Source organism: Prionailurus viverrinus, chromosome A3, assembly GCF_022837055.1.
Source record: "Prionailurus viverrinus isolate Anna chromosome A3, UM_Priviv_1.0, whole genome shotgun sequence".
Lineage (NCBI taxonomy): Eukaryota > Metazoa > Chordata > Mammalia > Carnivora > Felidae > Prionailurus > Prionailurus viverrinus.
The window spans coordinates 66,493,840-66,514,352 of record NC_062563.1 but is presented as its reverse complement, the minus strand read 5'-3'; the positions used below and the strand labels follow the sequence as shown (position 1 = coordinate 66,514,352).

At 38.3% G+C, this 20,513-nt stretch overlaps 1 protein-coding gene across 4 annotated transcripts in view; it reads left to right on the top strand.

Annotated features, from left to right (window-relative positions):
- Positions 1-20,513, top strand: part of PIGF (phosphatidylinositol glycan anchor biosynthesis class F) — a 35,842-nt gene that overhangs the window by 10,679 nt on the left and 4,650 nt on the right. For all 4 annotated transcript variants that reach the window (XM_047853275.1, XM_047853280.1, XM_047853279.1 and 1 more), the window contains one exon: positions 10,095-10,203. In XM_047853275.1, the coding sequence (XP_047709231.1) occupies positions 10,095-10,203 (109 nt within the window). The remainder of the gene's footprint in view (positions 1-10,094; positions 10,204-20,513) is intronic.

Sequence of the window (20,513 nt, the reverse complement as noted above, 5' to 3'; positions counted from 1 at the left end):
TAGTCAAAATGAAAATTATAGTGGTTCAGGTTTTGCCAATACTTAGCTTATTTGGGGGGACATTGAAAGTTAGTCCTGTATCAAGAAGTTGTTAGATTTGGGGGCGCCTGGGTGGCTCAGTTGGTTGAGCATCCCAACTTCAGCTCAGGTCATGATCTCACAGTTTTTGAGTTCAAGCCCCGCCTCGGGCTATGTGCTGATTTAAAAAAAAAAAAAAAAAAAGTTAGATTTCTCTGATGCCACTTAAACTTCAGTAGGCTGCAAAAAAGGTGCTGAGGGGCTATAGCTAAAAATAATCAACTTATGGGGCGCCTGGGTGGCGCAGTCGGTTAAGCGTCCGACTTCAGCCAGGTCACGATCTCGGGGTCCGGGAGTTCGAGCCCCGCGTCAGGCTCTGGGCTGATGGCTCAGAGCCTGGAGCCTGTTTCCGATTCTGTGTCTCCCTCTCTCTCTGCCCCTCCCCCGTTCATGCTCTGTCTCTCTCTGTCCCAAAAATAAATAAACGTTCAAAAAAAAAATTAAAAAAATAAAATAAAAGAAAATAAAGAAAATAACTTATAATACGAAACATTTTATTTAGCATCACATAGGGGTATGAAATAGTAATATGCAAAAGTAATAACTTTTAAAGCATTTTCATGTGTCTTAAAGCATTTAATTCTCACAGCAGTCTGATGACATACTCCTGTTTTCACCATCTTCTAGGTGAAGGTACTAGAAAGCTGACAGATTAAGTGATTTGCCTAAGCCCTCGAATAGCCAGTAAGAGGTAACTTGAATGCAGATCATCGGATGGTTTTAGAAGGCTACAGAAACTGAGGGTCAGAAAATGAGTTCCTGCCCTCTCCTTACTGCTTAGTAGCCAAGTGATCTTAGATAAGCTATTTAACTTCAGAGATCCTCATATGTGATATTGTTAGAACAATACTAATATGCACTTTGCAGGGTTATTGTCAGAACTGAGTGAGATGATGAGTGAAATCAAATAGCAAATGCTTCAGAAATGTTTGTCAAATGGATTAACAAATGTCAGGGAGCATTTGTATATTTCACACTCCCAATGCTGACTGCTGTTTGCCCTAGTACCTCTTTCTGGTTTAGGTAGCAGACCCAGGAGTGCAGGGCATAGGCAGCTATGGAGAAGGGAATTCTTTCAGTCGATGTAGTATAAAACTAATTTGAACTTTGTCGTGAGAGGGCAACTGCAACTTAAGTTTTCATTCCTCCACCATAACTTAGTGATAGTGGTTTCTTCCCTAGCACTTTTATCATACTTTAAGAATTTAGCATAGGGGTGCCTGGGTGGCGCAGTCGGTTAAGCGTCTGACTTCAGCCAGGTCACGATCTCGCGGTCCGTGAGTTCGAGCCCCGCGTCAGGCTCTGGGCTGATGGCTCAGAGCCTGGAGCCTGTTTCGGATTCTGTGTCTCCCTCTCTGTCTGCCCCCCCCCCCCCCCCCCCCCCGTTCATGCTCTGTCTTCTCTCTGTCCCAAAAATAAATAAACGTTGAAAAAAAAAAAAAAGAATTTAGCATAAAAAGCATGTCAAATTTTAAATGAGTTAGGGAATAGTTAATTCGATAGATTAATTTGTTTGATGTTAGAGTTGGCCTTCTCAAACATTCATAGTTATACAAAAATATTTATCGTGTTTATTTCAAAAGAATATGTAAGAGTTTGAATAGTAGAAAAATATAGGAAGTTCAAGATCCTAGTAATCCTATCAAAGAAGCAGCCATTACTGACAGATTTTAGTCTAATTTTGTCCACACATATCACTTATTTGCAATTTAAAAGCAAAAAATGGTTATTCTATCACTGCTTTATAACTTACTTTTTTTTTTCTTTACTTATTAGGAACATCTTTAATTGTATAATCTAATTTTTCCTACATAATGTCTTTAGTATATCTTCATCCTTAATTAAGAATACTTCTGTTTATATTGGTTTGAACAATCATCATCCTTAATTAAGAATACTTCTGTTTATATTGGTTTGAACAATCAGGAAGCTGATTATCTCACATAGCAGAGATTGTATGGTTCTAGATACAGATAGATAGTCAAGGTGTAGCTGTGCTTCTCACTGATTTTCCTGGTTCTTATCCTCAGGCTGTTAGTGAGATGGCAGCAGTCCTTTCCCTTGAGAGCTAATCACTCTCCTAAGCTAATCACTGGGAGAGAGAATGGGATCACCATGATTTAATTAGTCTGGTCATCAGGGATGGGACGAATGTTGGGCAAGCATTCCACGTACCATAGTTTATTTAATTCCCTATTGAAGATTATATCAAATTTTCAGGATTATAAATAATGTTATTATGAACATCTTTGTACTATATAACTATATATGTGTATAACAGTTCCTGTAGACTAGATTCCTGGAGTAGAATTCCTACGTCAAAAGAAGTTGAGGGGCGCCTGGGTGGCGCAGTCGGTTAAGCGTCCGACTTCAGCCAGGTCACGATCTCGCGGTCCGTGAGTTCGAGCCCCGCGTCGGGCTCTGGGCTGATGGCTCGGAGCCTGGAGCCTGTTTCCGATTCTGTGTCTCCCTCTCTCTCTGCCCCTCCCCCGTTCATGCTCTGTCTCTCTCTGTCCCAAAAATAAATAAAAAAATAAAAAATAAAAAAAAAAAAATAAAATAAAAAAAAAAGAAGTTGACAGACACTGCCAAACTAAAGTTCTAATTGGAAGAATATGTATATACCTACCAATAGAATGCTAGTTTCCCTGCATCCCAATCAGGACTTTTTACTTTTTTATAGTTTATGAGGGCTGTTGCCTACTGGGCTTTGCCAAGGGGGCTGACTGTTACCATCATCGCGTCGTCTGATTTCTAATGAGATACATAAGCCCTGGCCAGAAATTTTTGAAAGTTGGATCTATTGAACCATGTATTAAATTTCAGCTGAATATTATTGATTAAATTACAGGGATAGTATATCCCTTACCCTGCGTCCCTTCTTTTCTTCTGCCTCATGTTACAGAAAACTGAGTAGAAGATAACATCCAGCACTCAAAATTCAGCTTCAAGACAGGAAAAATTGTAGTTAAGATGAGAAGACAGCTTCCTAGATAGTTCACTCATGGTATCTGAGCAAATATGTAGTGTGGGCAGGCTGCCCTTGTGAAGTGTGAGCAAGATGAAAAGAAATGGCATGGCAACTCTAAAAACATGTTATAGAATAAGAAGAAGAAAAAGGCATGTGAAAGACAAAAGAATCCAGCCTGGAAGAAAGTAGTACTCAAGGAACAAAAACAAACTACCCAGTTTGTCATAGAAAAATATTATTAAGGGCATAAATTCAATAAAATAAGAGCTCAAAGATAAGATGATGGGAAAAAAATGAGGTGGAGAAGGAGATTACGGAATTAATTAAAATGAGAATCCAAACCACACCATCACATGTCATATATTAGAAACATAGACAAGTTAGAAAATTAAGTTCTAGCATGGAGGAAAGGTTTGAGCTAATCAAAACAAATGAGGGGTAGGGAAGAGTAAAGTAGTTAGAAAAGAAATGATAAATGCAGAGAACAAAGGAGATGAGCTTAAGACTAGCTAGTAGTGTCCCTAAAATAACAAAACAAATTAATTCAAAATATGACTAGAAGACAGTTTCCCCAAATGGAGGAATCATTCAGTTTGTACATTAAGGGGACCCACTACATTAGAAAAACAGTTGAAAATTAGGGTTACAGAACAATATATAAACACTACAAAAATAATATGAGCATTAGAGGTTATGTAGTGGGGGAGAGAAGATGGAGAAAATATAACTGTACCCCCCAACTACTCCGGCTGTCCCCACAACCTGAGCCTGTTTGATAAAACCTCTGGAGGGAATAAGGATTAAGTGAAATTCTATGTATTGAATAATGATTCCTCATCTTTTGCCTCGTCCTTTTCGCTTGCTTGGTCCAAAACACTGACAACCAGGCTTACGCAATCTAGGTAGAGTACGGAAATACTTCTTTCAGTGAAAAATGGTATAAGAGAAGAACCTGCAGATACTGATATTTGGGGGTTCTCTAAAAGCCAAGGTCCCTAATCAGTCCCTGGGGCAGTGAAGCCCGCTTGTACTCAGTGGACATCTAGTCATCTGTTTAGTGTTCACTTTTTTGTTGTTTTTTAAAACATACATTTATTGAGATACAACTTCAGACCATAAAACCCACCCATTTAAAGTGTACAACTTAGTAGTTTTTAAGTATAGGCTCAGCTTTATAACCATCACCACAATCTAATTTTAGAACATCTTGCCACGCCAAGAAGAAACTCTGCCCATTAGCAGTCCCTCTCCTGCCCACCCTTACATACCCCCTTCCCCCCTTCCCAGGCAACTGCTAAAATACTTCCAGTCTCTCTGGATTTGCCTATTCTGGACATTTCATATGTAGTGTGTTTTTGTTTTTGTTTTTGTTTTTTTATTTTTTTTAAATTTTTTTTTCAACGTTTATTTATTTTTGGGACAGAGAGAGACAGAGCATGAACGGGGGAGGGGCAGAGAGAGAGGGAGACACAGAATCGGAAACAGGCTCCAGGTTCTGAGCCATCAGCCCAGAGCCTGACGCAGGGCTCGAACTCCCGGACCCCGAGATCGTGACCTGGCTGAAGTCGGCCGCTTAACCGACTGCGCCACCCAGGCGCCCCTCATATGTAGTGTTTTAAGTAGAATGAGAAATGAACAATCATTGGACATTTCAGGAACACCTCTAAAGTGAAAGGCAGAAATGAAAACAAAAGGAAACTCAGAAACAAAGGCGATATAAAGACCAGAAGATAACTTTAAAAATGTCCATTGTTTTCACATCTAGAAAACACAAACAGGAGGCAGTCAAAAGGAATATTCTGAGAACAAGAAAGCTCCTGGAAATTAAAAAATAAGAAAAAAAAAAATCAACAGAAGTAGAGACAAAGTTAGAAAGATCCCTTAGCCAAACAGAAAAGGCAAAAATATGGGAAATGGGTTAAAAGATTTAAAAAAAATCAGAGGGTTAATTCCACATGGTAGTATTCCCAGCAAAAGAGTAAGAAAAACAGAAAATTTTTAGGGGATCTGGGTAGAAAAAGCAAGACTTTATAAGTCTTTAAAGAGAAAATGTCAAGAACCAAAAGACTTGTGACTGTAGATTAAGAAAGCCCATGAGTGGGGTGCCTGGGTGGCTCAGTCAGTTAAGCATCCTGCTTCCTCAGGTCATGATCTCACAGTTTGTGGGTTTGAGCCCCAGGTCGGGCTCTGTGCTAACAGCTCAGAGCCTGGAGCCTGCTTCCAATTCTGTGTCTCCCTCTCTCTCTGCCCCTCCCCACTCACACTCTGTCTCTCAAAAATAAACATTAAAAAAATTGTTTTAAAAAAAGGCTCATTGGTTTCCAGCATTATGGCTGAAAAGACACCCACTCCAAGGCACAGGCTTGTGAAATTTTAGATAACCACCAGGAAAAAGATGATTCTGAAGGCTACCAGAGAGGGCAGTGTGTGTTGTAGGGGGGTTGGGGAAGGGGGGGGCACATGTTACCTAGAGAGGACTGGGAGCCAGAATGTCTGAACTTTTCAGGTGGGAAACAGAAAATAATGGAGCAATGTCTTCAAACTTCTAAGGCAAAATGATTTCCAACAACTACAATAAAGTCATTTTCAGACTTTAAACGATCTTTAAAATCTGGGGCGCCTGGGTGGCGCAGTCGGTTAAGCATCCGACTTCAGCCAGGTCACCATCTCGCGGTCCGGGAGTTCGAGCCCCGCGTCAGGCTCTGGGCTGATGGCTCAGAACCTGGAGCCTGTTTCCGATTTTGTGTCTCCCTCTCTCTCTGCCCCTCCCCCGTTCATGCTTTGTCTCTCTCTGTCCCAAAAATAAATAAACGTTGAAAAAAAAAATTAAAATCTATTTTACCCTTTCTCAGGAATCTACTGAAGGAGGTGCTTTAAAAAAAAAAAAAGGAAAATAGGGGAAAGTCTTGGAATTTGGGAAGCAGGAGACCTAAAAGCATTGAGAGAGGCAAAGGGAATTCATAGGATGATGGTGTAGGGAGCTTAGAGGACAGTGGCTGTGCCTCAGGCTTAGAGGGCAACCAGTCCCACTCGCAGCAGGTGAGGTGCCCTCCACAAGAGAAAGAGGGAGAACAAAGAACACAAACAAGAATTTAGAGGTTATGTTTAGTTTCTTTAGAATATTTGAGGATGGTTTAGTAACAAGTACCTAAGCAAATAGAGATTGGAAAAGAGGCAGTTCTTAACATCCAAAGAAAATTTAAAATCTATAAGAAAGGAAATGTGACTGTGGTTTATTGTGTGGTTCAGCTATGACAAACATTTTCATAGTCATATTAATGTAGATGCTGTGCTGTGGATTCAGCCAGGAGGAGAGGATGTTACCATCAAGGAGGGGATGGTGAATCAGAGAGAATGAGCACATGGTGATGGGAGGCTTGTGGGAAGAGTGCTAAGTCCTCTTCTTCCATTGTAGAAAGCAGGGAGTAACTAAGTCTTACAAACTCTATACATAGTGTATGTTCGTTACATTCGAGAAACACTGACGAGTTCATAATGTTTCTGCCTTGGGAGTGGATTTCAGGAGTGGGGAGGGATGCAGGGAGGGATTGTTAGTAGGTGTGCTCATCTAATACGATGTGGGACCTTAAAGGTGCTTATACATACTATGGTTTTGATAAATGCAAAATTTTAATTTTACAAAGATAGGCTACACAGTTTTTCTATTTTTAAAACCAGCTCCTGGTTCCTTTTTTTCCTATATTATATGTAAGATCATAAACTCCCTTGGGTGCATCAAATAAAATAGAGGACAACCTCTTGCATGTTTGCACTTTTTGTAACAAATATCAAATGGCCTCAGTGTGCTATAAAAGTGAAAAATGTGCAGACATGGATCTTGCCCCTCAAGCCCAAGGAACTTGGAGCTTAGAGGTTAGATAAGACATGTACATAACCCTTGTTGAGACATAGCTTTGATCATCTCTGCCTTGATTTAAAACCTTCAGTGGCTTCTTCAGTTTGACTTTTCAGGCTTTCCTAAAATCCTAACCCTAATTCTACCACAATGAGATACTGCTTCACACCCACTGAGATGACTGTAATCAAATAATAACAAGTATTAGAGGGGTGCTTGGGTGACTCAGCCAGTTAAGCGTCTGACTTCAGCTCAGGCTATGATCTCTCAGTTCACGAGTTCGAGCCCCGCATCAGGCTGTCTTGCTGTCAGCATGGAGCCCACTTTGGATCCCCTGCCTCCCTCTCTTTCTGCCCCTTCCCTGCTTGTGCTCTCTCTCTGTCTCTCTCTCAAAAATAAATAAACATTAAAAAAATTTAAAAAAACAAACATTAGCAAAGATGGGGAGAAATTGGAACTCTCGTACACTGCGAGTGGCAATATAAGATGGCTCAGATGCTTTGGGAAACAGTCTGGCAGTTCCTTTACAAGATTAAACACCGTTACCATATGACCCAGGAATTCCATTTCTTCGTATATCCCAAAGAAAAATGAGAACACAAAACATGCACATGAATGTTTATAGTGGCATTATGCATAGTAGCCAAAAACTCAAAACTCAGATGTCCAGCTGATGCATAGAGAGAATAAATGTGGTATATCCATACAGCAAAATGTTATTTGACAATAAAAAAGAAGTATTTTCAGGTGCTACAAAATGGATGGATCTTGGGACGCCTGGGTGGCGCAGTCAGTTAAGCGTCCGACTTCAGCCAGGTCACGATCTCGCGGTCCGGGAGTTCGAGCCCCGTGTCAGGCTCTGGGCTGATGGCTCAGAGCCTGGAGCCTGTTTCCGATTCTGTGTCTCCCTCTCTCTTTGCCCCTCCCCCGTTCATGCTCTGTCTCTCTCTGTCCCCCCAAAAAATAAATAAACATTGAAAAAAAAATTTAAAAAAAATGGATGGATCTTGAAAATATTACACTAAGTGAAAGAAGCCAATCACAAATTCCATTTATATGAAATGTTCAGAATAGGCAAATCCCTAGAGACAGAAAGTGGTTGCCTGGGGCTGGAGGAAAGGGGAATTGGGGAGTGAGTGCTAATGGGTAAAAGGGTGTCATTTTGGGATGATGGTTGCACAACTCTAAATGCACTAAAGACCATTGAATTGTGTGCTTTAAGTGAGTAAATTGTATGGCTGAGAAAGGGCTATCCGGGGCAGGTTTTCACTGTACTCAGTAAAGGTGCTATTTTTAAAAATCCTAACTGTAACCTACTTACCCAGCCTTATTTCCCATTCTTCCACTCAGCCTCAACCACTTTTACTTGAGTTCTTTCTGTCTGCAGTACAGCTCTGTCTCCAGTTTGTCAAGCCCAGATGCCACTCATTCTCCCAATTCTGATGGAACTTCCTCTTCCATAAAATGGGAGAAGTAAATTCTTCCCAGCAGAAAGTAAACCTTACTCGCAGCCTCTCCCAGACTTTATGTCTCTAGGCACATCACTTTATGTATTGCAACATAGAGGACTTACGTGTTAAGTGAAAGCTAGTCAACATTTGTCAGCCACAAATAGTCAAAAATTAACCCTAGAAAATCCTTTAAATTGCCTGAACAGTAGAGTTCCTCTTTACGTTCAACTCCCCAGTTTTTTTTTCCTCCAGGATTGGGACAGATCTCTGTTTTGTTGAATGCTTCAGCATGTTGAATGCTGAAGAAATTGACTTGCATTTTTAGGTGTTATATAAAATAAAAAGAACAGTGAAGCCCAGCAAATAACACAGATTGGGATCTGTGGTGATTGGTTCCAACCTTCTTCCAGTCCTGATTTTCAGTACAGACAAGCTGAAGCTCTTATCTTGTGTAAGTGGACCAAGGGGGAGTAACGAGAGAGACAGGTGACAGAGGGATTGGCTTAGGAACTGACTTGTCATTTGGGGCTACTTTAACTCAGTGTATATTTTGTATGTAATGGCCCATTTCTTTTTTTTCTTTTTCTTTTTTCTTTTTTTTCAACGTTTTTTTTTTTATTTATTTTTGGGACAGAGAGAGACAGAGCATGAACGGGGGAGGGGCAGAGAGAGAGGGAGACACAGAATCGGAAACAGGCTCCAGGCTCCGAGCCATCAGCCCAGAGCCTGACACGGGGCTCGAACTCCCGGACCGCGAGATCGTGACCTGGCTGAAGTCGGACGCTTAACCGACTACACCACCCAGGCGCCCTGTAATGGCCCATTTCTACTGAAAGAAGTCCCCTAACAGAGGAAATGTTTTCCTTTTTTCCCACACCGGCTGGAAAAAACTGCTTTTCATAAACTTTATGTATCACAACCTTTCATTTTGAACAAGTGAATATTTGGACCCTACTTACTGCACTGCGGTGGGATTTTACTCTCCTGTAACCAGACTCATGCTCCACATGGCTAAGTGGTCACACTGTGAGAGGCTGAAACCCAGACCGATTCAGAATGGCAGAATTCTGTCTTTTCACCTTTACCCCCTAAGATACACACTTAATAAGGATTGTAGGCGAAATCACTGGATATTTTGAAATCTGTTGTTCTTGTTCTCTACTCCTGCCCCATCAAATAAATAGTGTTGATTTGTTTACATGAAATGTGCAATCAGAAGAACTAGTTGAATAAGTGATGTTCCTTCCATGCAGTGGAATACTAGTATAGCTAGTATAATTAACAAGGGAAAACAAAACAGCAAAATTGGGTTTATAAATATGCATTTGAGTTTTGATAAAGGATGTATACATAAATGCATACCATTCCAAACAAAATTGTGTATATATTTGTGCATGCATAAAATATTTCCAGAAGGATATGTACTACATTGGTGATAGCAGCTACTGCTAGGAAGGGACCCAGAGTTGATAAGGGTGGGAAGAAGTCAGCTTTCACTGCAAATTCTCTTCTATATTGTTTGACTTTCACCATGTGCTGCACGTAGTACCTTTCCCACTGAAAAACATTTATATTCTCTTACTGATTACTTGTTAATAGTTCATGGTAAATATACGCCAATTCGAGATGATCGTTAAATGAACAGAGCATATGTGTGTAGTGTCAGTTTGCACCACTGTTTGATTCTCTAGCAGCTAAGGTATATACCACCAATGATTTACGTATTTGTGTTTTACAGAGTTACATCCATTTGGGAGAACAGTCTTCAGATCACTACAATTTCTAGTTTCATAGGAACATGGCTTGGCGCCTTCCCTATTCCACTCGATTGGGAAAGACCATGGCAGGTTGGTTTCAGCTACTTAAAGCAACAAAATAAATGTTTGTACAGTGATGGTAAAACTGAGGAAGCTAGCCAGTATGCCTGTATGAATGATGTTGTTCAGTTAAGTAAGGATGCCACTTCCCTGTCACTGTAATCTCAGATACCTCTTATTGGCCACAGGGCCCATTGGCATCCAGATCAGCCTGGTTCTGTCTTCCAGCACTATTTTTTTCTACATGTATAAGTGAATAAATAAGCTTAGTTTATGAATATTTATAGGAATTTTTTAAAAACAAGGTAGAGATGCAGAAATTGCCTATTTTCAACTTAGATGTTCATTGCCTTTGTGCTCTTAGATTCGTATTTTCTTAACTTGATTTATGGCCAAGTTGAATGTTAATTTTGAGAGATTTTTTAAAAGCATATAGCAAAGTATGTTTTGAAGTAGGGGTACATGATATCGAGGGGAAACTCATAAACCTCAGGTTTTTGTTTCTGATCACAATAGGAAATAGCTAATAAGCTAGGTTAAAACACTATGAGTAAGTGTTCTTTTTAGTCCCATTTTACAGATGAGGAAACATACAATATTTCAAAGTGCACCAAGCTAGTAATGAATATATCTTTGTCTTCGTTTTTAATGACTTCGTAGTATGCCATTATATAGTTATCCCTACATTTATTTAGCAAATTCACTAGTGATCCTTTAGGTTATTGCCAATATTTCACTATCATAGACAGTGCTGTGATTAACACCTTGAATCCATATTTTCATGGATTTTCCAGTTATTTTCTCAAGATGATTTTTCCCAAATGGAACTGTAGTATTAAAAACCATACTTTCTTTTTTTCAACATGAAGAGAATTGTTTTCGTATTACAAAGATAGTACATATTTATTTGGAAAATTTAAACAATATTAATAATTATAAAGGAGAAAGGAAAAATTATCAAATATCCAACCACCCAGAGGCAACCCTCATTTCATTTGTATTTTGGTGATAATTTGTGCAGTTCTCTCTGTGTATAACTATAATGTATATGTCATTTTTTTTTTTTTTTTTAATGCCCTGTCCTTAGTCACTTTATTGCTAAATTAAAGAAAGACTTTTTAGACCTTACTGTCAGGGCTTCTCTGAGCATTAACTCACTGGAAACACACTCTTTTCCTTCTTGAAACTCTTATCTTGACTTTCTGCAACAACAGTGTCCACAGCTTTTCTTTCTACTTCTCTAGTTTCTCCTTCTCAGCCTCCCGGAGAGCTTCTTCCAGACTACCTGTTCTTAAAACACCAGTATTCCCTTGATTTCTAACATCTTTTTTTCTCTCACTCTCTCTGCATGACATTATTCATTGGCCATGACTGCAACTAAAATATGGCCAATGAATCCCGAATCTTTATCTCCTGCCCGTGGCCTCTGAACTTCAGACTCATAAATGCAACAGTGTGTTCCTCTTGAGGTTCCATAGCTACCTTGAACTCAATGTACTTAAAATTCAACTTTTTCTTTCTCCCCCGTGATGTAAGTAGCACTGTCATCCACCCATTTGCTCCAGTCATCAACCTGAGAGTCATCCCTGATACTGCCTTCCCTTCACAGCTCAGATTGAACAGGTCACTGGCCCTTTTGATTCTAGTGTTTTGTTTTGTTTTGTTTTTGGTTTTTTTTACTTTTTTTTTTTTTTTAATGTTTATTTATTTGGAGAGAGAGACAGCGGGAGCAAGGGAGGGGCACAGAGAGAGGGAAACACAGAATCTGAAGCAGGCTCCAGGCTCTGAGCTGTCAGCACAGATCCTGACCCAGGGCTTGAACCCACGAACCGTGAGATTATGACCTGAGCTGAGGTTGGATGCTCAACTGACTGAGCCACCCAGGTGCCCTGTTGATTCTAGTTTTTTAACATTTCTTGGATCTATCTTCTCTCCATTTACATTTAATTCTATAACTTGTACAGGCGTCTCTCATCTTGCTTTATGTCCTCCCTGCCAAACCATTCTTTACCTAGCAAACTGCAGACCTGATCCTGTCATTTCTCCTGCTTAAAATCTTCCAGTGGCTTCCTCACTGCTTGCCTTGAATAAAGTCCAAGCCCTTTCGCATAGCTTATAAGGCCTCTATGCTCTTGTTTCTGCTTAGATGTGTAGGGCTGTTATTCAGATCGCACCTCTTCCATTTACTGTGTTATTGAACAGGTTCACTGTAACATGGAGGCAATAGTTGTGAGGACTAAATGAGATTATGTGTAAGAAACGTTAGCTGTTATCTTAATTCATAATTAACATCCTTACTTATTAAGTCTTTGGAAAATAGTACTATCATTTCTTTAGATAAATTCTTAAAGTGGAATTGCTGGGTATGGATTTTTTAAATCATTTTATTTTTTCCATCATGGTAAGTGTACTCTTTAATCCCCACCCCCTATTTTCCTCATCCCTGCCCCCCCCACCTCCCCTCTGGTAACCCATCAGTTTGTTCTCTATAGTTAAGAGTCTCTTTCTTGGTTTGTCTCTCTTTTTCCTTTGCCTGTTTGTTTTGTTTCTTAAATTTCACATATCCATGAGATCACATGGTATTTGTCTTTCTTTGACTTATTTCACTTAGCATTATACTCTGTATATCCATCTGGGTCATTGCAAATGGCAAGATTTCATTCTTTTTTATGTCTGAATAATGTAACAGTGTATATATGTGCCATATCTTCATCCATTCATCAATCAGTGCACACTGGGCTGCTTCCATAATTTGGCTGTTGTAAATAATGCTGCTATAAACATAGGGGTGCAAGTATCCCTTTGAATTATTGTTTTTATGTTTTTTGGATAAATACCCAGTAGTGTGATTCCTGGATCGTAGGGTAGTTCTGTTTTTAATTTTGGAGGGAATGTCTGTACTGTTTTCCACAGTGGATGGACCAGTTTGTGTTCCCACCAATAATACACAAGTGTTCCTTTTTCTCTACATCCTTGCTGACACCTGTTATTTCTTGTGTCTTTGATTTTAGCCATTCTGATAGGTGTGAGGTGGTATCTCGTTGTAGTTTTGATTTGCATTTCCCTGATGATGAGTGGTGTATATATGTCATTTTTAATCTTTTTTTTTCCTTCAGTAGTATGTTATGGAGCTCATTCCTTGTCAGTGAACATTTACATATATATATATAATATTCCATTATTTGGGTGAAGTCATATATAAGTTTCTTATGAATGAACATTTAGATTGTTTATAGTTTCACAATTACTGTTTTACTGTTACTAATTATGGTGATTATTATCATTTTTAAGCATACATCTTTGCATATTTGTCAATTTTCTCTAGTATAATTCCTAGATAATAGCTGAGTTAAATTTTTCATATGTATCTCACTTTCCAAGGGCTTTAAAGGGATTTGGATTATATGTCTTGCACTTAAATGCCTATGTTGAGTCCATTCTTTGTTTTCTAGTAGATGTCTCCTAGACAGACAAGTTGTTCTTTTATGTTCAGTAAGTCTGGTGGGTTTTTCCTTCCCTATTCTATTCATCTATTATGTGTTATAGACATCCCTGGAGGTTTGTGTCACTGATACCCTTTTCAAGGTTTTAGTACTGATAAAGGTTTTTGTTTACATTTCCTTGGCCATCTCAGTGATCACTAGGAGATGGAGACTCATTTGTACTCAAGTTACCATCTATGGAACTTAATTTCATTCAACAGGGTCAGTGATTTCTAAATTGGAGCAGGACAATCAAAATCATTGAAAAGTATACATAGCAAGTTGTGTTTTAATCTGTAGTAGATTCATTACTTTCAGATACATGCAATTAAATCTAAATACAAATTATTGATATATAAAACACTATGGGCTATCAGCTTTAATGAGTTGGTAAGGTAATGTGTGATTAACATGTCAGTTTGCATGTAGATGGAATGTTTCAGCGTGTAAGTGTTTGATATTTTATACCTGTCTAAATCATAAGTAGAAGTAGAAACTGATTTGTGGGGAGTAGATGTGCCTTTGTAAAATCTGGGCTTAGGTTTGCATAGAAAATATATATGTTGATGATTTTCAATCCATTTATCTATTTTGGATTGTCCAGGCTTTTAGCTACCTACTCTCATTTTTCTACCTCAGTGCTTATTTACAATAAGAGGTAAGCTAGATCCAAATCGATAGTTTACTTTTTAAATTAATGTAAAGTTTCCGTTTGAATTATTGACTTTTAAAAAAGATTTTCCAGCTTGTTAATTTCTGTAAAAAGTGTTGGTCTTCATTAAGAATGTTTGATTCAACTGGAATATTACTGGTTCTTTTTTCTTTTTTTAATGTTTATTTTTCAGAGAGAGAGAGAGAGAGAGAGAGGGAGAACTGGGAAGGGGCAGAGAGAGAGGAAGAGAGAGAGGATTCCAAGCAGGCTTTGAGCTGTCAACACAGAGCCCGATGCAGGGCTTGAACTCACGAACCGGGAGATCATGACTTGAGCCAAAGTCAGACGTTCACCCAACTGAGCCACCCAGGCGCCCCTATTACTGGGTCTTTAATTGTCTTTACTGTTGGGTTGTTTTCAGAGTGTTCCAGGTTAATGACCTACATATTCACTATAATCTTTTTAAAATTATGAAACCTACTGTTGGTGAAATGATAATGTATAATTAATCATCTTTATTCATATAATAATCACCTGCTCCTCTCTCTTTTAGCAGTTACTTGCTGACAAACTAGAGAAATGATGAGGCTTCATTTTTTTCTTTCACTTTTTAATTTCAGCAAACAAGTTGTTTTGTTCTGTTCTTCATAAGTAACTACATAGAGTAAGTACTCAGTGTGGCTCTTGATACTGACAGAATCTGCCAGAGTAACAAATAAACCTGATAAAGAAATATGGCATTACCTCAAAATGGAGATTTTTTTCTAGAGCAAAATTTCATAAGAAGAGACTACTGTAGGGGCGCCTGGGTGGCGCAGTCGGTTAAGCGTCCGACTTCGGCCAGGTCACGATCTCGCGGTCCGGGAGTTCGAGCCCCGTGTCAGGCTCTGGGCTGATGGCTCAGAGCCTGGAGCCAGTTTCCGATTCTGTGTCTCCCTCTCTCTCTGCCCCTCCCCCGTTCATGCGCTGCCTCTCTCTGTCCCAAAAATAAATAAACGTTGAAAAAAAAAAATTAAAAAAAAAAAAAAGAAGAGACTACTGTATATACTTAATACTATCTAAAGCATAACATGTATAAAGAAGACATTTTAGTTCTCTGTTCCTTTTATTTATATTCTAGTCAGAGGAACAAGAGTATCTTGTCAAGTGAGTATTTCTTCTTTAAAAACACACATACAAACAACCCCACAAGAAAACGTTTACATGTATTAGTTCAATTTTCTATACTTTGAACTGAAATCTGACTTTGTATAAAGTTCCAGAGGCCAAACATAAGGTTATAATGATATGAGTTCTGTATTGAGCAATTTCAAGCATATTTATATTTCTAAAATCATTTCATCACCAAATGACTAAGAAAGGCTATTGAAAATATGTAATCTTGGGGCACCTGGGTGGCTCAGTCGGTTAAGCGTCCAACTTTTGGTTGAGTGTCCAACTTCTGCTCAGGTCATGGTCTCATGGTTCATGGCTTTGAGCCCTGCATTGGGCTGTGTGCTGACAGCTTGGGAGCCTGGAGCCTTCTTTGGATTCTGTGTCTCCCTCTCTCTCTGCCCCTCTCCCACTTGTGCTTTGTGTCTCTCTCTTTCTCTCTCTCTCAAAAATAAAAATTTTTTAAAACATATGTAATCTCAGTGAAAAAAGTTTTTTTCATTTACTAGTATGAATTTTAAATAATGACAAGTGACAAAAGAGAGTAGACATCTTTAAAGTTGGAGGGGAGCCTTCTCTTGCAGGTGGCAGGAAGAGGATTTTATTAAAGAGAATATGGTATGGTGACTACCCACAACCATGTTGGTCATTTTTATTGTTTTTAAAAAAAATATTTGCAAGATATCTTCTCTTCCCTGCTTTAATTACTTGCCTTTAAATATCAGCAAGAAAATAAACATTTAAATTGCCTGTAACCCAGGCAGCCCCCTTTACTCCCAGAGAATGCTCATGGTTTTATAGTTACTGACAAAATAAACATTCTGACTGTGGAAAACCTTTGTACATTATAATTATTTGCTGTAGCTAAATAGCTACATAAGTTCCTACTGTGTACAAAGCATATATTCAATGTAAGTATAACAGGTAAATATTACACAAGACTGGATTTAACTGATAACAATAATTTAGATTCAGATTTAATATGCTCTAAATGTTTTATAGAATAGTTATGAGATTTTTATCTTGAAAATGTCTTCTTTCTTTTATCAAAAATGCCAGTGTTTCATGTTATTAAAAAAAAAATGAATGTGAGGTTAAGAAATGTTGGTTATTCTGAGCAAAGGAAATTTGCCATAAAGTTTTTAAACCCACTTGTTTTATTAATAGGTAGATAATGTGATGATTAAGAGCTATTGCTAGGTTCAAATCCTGGCTCTGCCACTTACTAGTGAGGATTAAATTATATGATCCTTCTAAAGTACTTAGTTCAGAACCTGACACATAGTTACTGCTTAATTAATGTTATAGGCATTTGTGACCTATAAAAGGACTAGTTTAATGACTGTATTTTTAGCATTACCATAAAATACAAATTCCATTATTTGGGTTTTCAAAGTATTGGAGAGCGCATTGGTTGCCTCCTTGTGTTATTTGTACTGCCCAGGTTTAGGATCTAACCCTGATTCTCTTTATTGCTGGGGACTCAGAAACAGCTTTTGTCCACCCCTTCCTCCCCTTCCTTCCCTTCTTCTACCATTCCTTCCTTCTCTCCTTCCTTCCTTTTTTCCTTCCTCTTTCTTCCTTCCTCCCTCTCTCTTTCTTCCTTCCTTCCTCTCTTTCACTCTCTCTCCCCCTTTCTTTCTCTTTCTTTCCCTTCTTCCTTTCTAAAAGGCCATAGTTTAGATCTCCTTGGAAAAGCTTGAGTAGTTATTATATTGCATTTCTTTCCACAAAAGAATTTCATATAAGTGCCATGACCACTGGTGGTGTATGTATTTTAAACCATAAAATTTAATACACTTGCAGGAGAGAATTTGAAGTTAATATTCAGAGCTTTTGTGCCTAGAGAACCTACAACTGCCTTTAAACTCCACACTTGAGTGCTGCTATCTCTAAAATGGAATTGAACCAGATAATCACATCTCTTCTGAGTATACGTATTTCCTATAAAGTTAAAAAGCAAAATTGAGCATTTTTTAAAAACAATTTAAAATTGTTTAAAAATATTTGTACTTATTCCCATAATCTATATAAGGCATTGTTATATTTAAAAACACTTTTTTGTTTTCTCTAGTTTTAGGTTAAAAATTTTGTGAAAAATATATATTCATTTTCTAAAGTCACAGATGCTACAGATAATGCATAAATTGAAGCTAGGGATAAGGATTACTGGAAATACTGCTAGAGTGAGGGATAAAACTAAGATCATGGATTTAATTATTAAAGGGTGGCATGTTTTTAGGTCAATTGGTGTTTCTGTTATCAAAGGTATTATACAGTGTTGTAGGCAGGCCAAAATAAAATACTAACATATGAATAGGATTTATGTTTCAAGCATGAGGGGAAAAAAAAAACCTATATAATATTTAACTGACAGAAAGTGTTTTATATTTTTTATTTTTTTAATATGAAATTTATTGTCAAATTGGTTTCCATATAACACCCAGTGCTCATCCCAACAGGGGCCCTCCTCAATGCAATGGTTTTGTATTTAAAAGGTGGGTTCATTGTATGGTAATCATGATGATAATACTCTGCTGGCAGGACTTCCACATGAGAAAGACTGTTGCTAGCCAGGTTAATTTATTTGCACAATCTTGGCAAGGAGCACTATAGGTTAGCATCACTTCAACAAAAAGTTGCAGGTTGGAGACTACACACCTCTCCACAAATAGCTCTTCTAAATGTGTGCTTGGTCATAGGAAAGTGGTAGGGTATGCCTGGATCGGTGCAGACTTAAACCATAGAAATGCATGCGGGTGAGTAGATTCATCTATAATGTATTTCTACATCAGACAAGAAATAGCATTTGCTTTAAGAACATCTGGAAAAACGCATCACTAACAATCAAATACACAGGAAAATACAAATGATCATTTAAAGCTAGTGGAAGTGTCACCAGGCTTTGAAAGATGAATTGTGTCATGCCAGTGGACATTTGTGGTAAATGAGCACAATAAACTAAACATTAAACTGTAGCTTGTGGGAAATTTAGAACTAGCTCCCTAGGTTTTATCTTACTTTGTTATCTGGAGGAGCCAGTCATCCTAGTGATTGTGAGTTGTTCTGTTTCTAGGTTTTCTGATCTGTAGAAAGATCAGTTTCCCTAGGATATCTATGATATCCTATACCTTTCCAAAGATTACAGTTCCGTTGCAACACGTATTTTTAAGAATTTATTGTTAAAATTAAATATCCAAAATCAAATCATCTTAGTTTCAACTTAACTGCTTGGTTTATAGTAGGGGCTCAGTAGTTTTGAATGAATGGAGTCATTTGAATGAGACTATTACAAATGACACACGTCTACCAGTGGTTGGTTTAAAATCAGTTTTTGTACTTATGCTTCTTAAAGTTTACAAAAACTGACAGCCAGGAGCAAAAAGTGCCCTTCTATTTCTGAGATGAGGCTACATATGGTTAATATAATGCAGTGTGTTGTATGGCTTTTAGAGTTGTCCTGTAAGCTTTTACTCCCCAGACATTTCATGTGAAGATTGGCATGTATTAAAGAGGATTACCAAGGCAAGGGAATAGTTCCTATAGCACAGTATAACATTGCTCATGAACTATTTTATTTGTTCTAAACTGCCACTTCTAATTATCACCTAGCAGTGTCAGTTACCTAAGAAATACTTAGTGACCATATAAGGTTTTTTTAAATAAAGTTTATTTATTTTGAGAGAGAAATAGAGTGTGCGCACGTGAGTGGGGGAGAGGCAGAGACAGAGGAGAGAGAATCCTAAGCAGGCTCTGTGCTGTCAGTGCAGAGCCCAGCGTAGGGCTCTATCCCACAAACTGTGAGATCATGACCTGAGCCGAGATCAAGAGTCAGATGCTTTACCGACTGAGCCACCCAGGCGTCCCAATGATCATAGAAGTTTAATTTTTTCAAGTTAAAACATATAATATACAAAGTGATACCAATGCATGGTGCTTCACAGTTTTCATGACAGATTCTAAAATAGTACAATTGCCCCATGTTTTAAGTACAAGAGGTACTATTATCCCTGTTTTGTACATTGGGAAACTCAGGCTCCAATGGTAAGCGACCTGGCCAAGGCCACGCAGCTAGAAGTGGTTCCACAGCATAGCCCGTTCCTGCCCCACTGACTGTGCTGCTTACTCCCCAGAAGAGCCAAAGAAAGCTCCTAAGGAAAATATTAAGGATTTTTTTTAAGTGGCCTAATGTTTTTATACAGTTATTTTAAAACTTCTGTTGAATATCTGAAACTAATTTCAGAAAAAAATCCTCCTCTAATTTCAAATACCTGATCATCACTTTAGGACACCTGCGGTAGCTCATAAACTGCCATAGTCAGTGACTTACCCGACTAGCTGTCACGTGGCATCAAAACCTGTGGACGCCATTTTGGCAACAGGAAAAGGGTGAAAATCTACTTGCATTTAATATGTATTAAATGAACCTAAGTACTATTGTGCAGATTATAATAAAATATATTTAAGTTATTCTCAAATCACATAACAAATGCCATCTACATTACTGAAATTGATCCTTAAAATGCTGAACCAAAATGTAGAGGGTCACTGTATTACTTTGGCTGACTAGAACAGTTAATAATACTTGTGAGGTTCGAGTACAGTGATTCTTCACCAGGAGTCCATAGGTGGGGGGTCTGTGAGCCCCTGATATTATATGACATATACATACAAAACCTGTGGATCATGTTTGACAAGAAGGAAACATGAGTTCAGTTCGATGTAGTTTTTAAAAAATATTTTTAAAGTACTTAAAAAATTTTGGGAAGCATTTTTTTAATAGGATCAGCTTCAGAGATTGTGTATTTGGGGAAATGATGGTGTTCTAGATTATAATGGCAACTTAGATGTGCCTACTGGGAATATGAACTAAAAGATTATTAGCAATTTATAGCTTACATGTACTATGTGCCAGATACTGTTTTAGGCATGGTGCTAAGTACCACATAGTGCATTCTGTCGTTTACTCATTACAGCAATCCCCGTGAGGTGGGTTTTATGATGAGGTACGTTCCTCACTTCACAGGTGAGAAACCAAGGTACCAAGGTAAGGT